A 1,293-nucleotide genomic window follows, 5' to 3' on the forward strand; every position below is an offset into this window, starting at 1 on the left:
ATAGATAAATAATAGATAGATAGATAGATAGATAGATAGATAGATAGATAGATAGATAGATAGATAGATAGATAGATAGATATGGCATACTTACACAAGAATGCCCCTTTAACATTGTTTTCTCAGGGATTTCAGAAAAATGAATATTTTTAAATGACATTTTCATTAAATACCATTCAGATTGTGTAGATTACGATTATACCGGAATTTAATTTTGGGGAAAAAAATGGTGTGTGCGCTGTGTATTTATATAAAGAAATATAAGAGTACATGTACAAATGTATGTATGGATATAGTGCTATTATGTTACTAAAATTGTTATTTTTTCTTCCGCCCTTAAAATAGAAGCATCAAACTTAGAATTAAGAGTCAAAAGAACGGGACTTCGTGATGTTCATGCCTTTCTAAGATCATTCGTAACTAAATTCTAATCAACGAGTCGGTAAGTTGCTTTGAGTCTCCCCAGAATTGGATCACAGAAAAGTTAATCAAAATCCATCTCCCTGATAAACAACACATGATAATAATACACAGTCTGATTAAGAAAGAAACGATGTGAAGTTAAAAGAAAGGAAAAAATCAAAGCAACATACATTTAGTACATTTGGAATGAGGCAATGTTCTCGTGTTGGGATATAATAGACTCGTCTCCTCTTTATCTAGATCTGGACACGGATTTATGGCATCAATATCGTCTGCACTCTGGTTGCTGGCTGGTGAATGGGAATGCAGATTTTCAACCATTTTCGACGATCGAGGTGAGTTATGACTGTAAAAACAGAAAGATACTTCTTCGAAGAGAAGGCACAGAGAAATCGCTTTCTTTTGCGATAAGGGTGATAATATTTCTTATATGATATTCTGGCTGGTATCGTAGTATCTTTAGTTTGTTGTTATTATAAACAACGATAACTGTGTTGCCTGTTGTAACCGTTTCATCGATGTAATCATGGATTGAGCTTGTTTGTTGGTAGTTAAGTTATATGGTCTCAAGTCGTCCATGTCACGAAATTAGAACTTGACAACCAGTGATGTATTTAAAGTGTTTCACTTATATTCTCTCTTGCTTTCTGTCTCTGACTTCGTCTGGCTGTTTCTGTTTGTCTGACTGACTCTCTCTCTACCCACTTCAGCCTGTCTCTCTCTGTCTCCCCCTCTCTTTCTATCAGTCTGTCTGTCTGCCTCTGTCTGTCTGTCTGTCTGTCTGTCTGTCTGTCTGTCTGTCTGTCTGTCTGTCTGTCTCTCTGTCTCTCTCTCTCTCTCTCTCTCTCTCTCTCTCTCTCTCTCTCTCTC

At 36.3% G+C, this 1,293-nt stretch overlaps 1 protein-coding gene across 1 annotated transcript in view; it reads right to left on the minus strand.

Moving 5' to 3' along the window:
• Positions 1 to 1,239, minus strand: part of LOC106878882 (sialin) — a 32,258-nt gene extending 31,019 nt beyond the window's left edge. The window contains exon 1 of the mRNA XM_014928229.2: positions 594 to 1,239. Within this exon, the coding sequence (XP_014783715.1) occupies positions 594 to 744 (151 nt within the window). The 5' untranslated portion in view covers positions 745 to 1,239. The remainder of the gene's footprint in view (positions 1 to 593) is intronic.
• Between the last annotated feature and the right edge of the window lie 54 nt (positions 1,240 to 1,293).

This window comes from Octopus bimaculoides, chromosome 4 (genome assembly GCF_001194135.2).
Source record: "Octopus bimaculoides isolate UCB-OBI-ISO-001 chromosome 4, ASM119413v2, whole genome shotgun sequence".
NCBI lineage: Eukaryota > Metazoa > Mollusca > Cephalopoda > Octopoda > Octopodidae > Octopus > Octopus bimaculoides.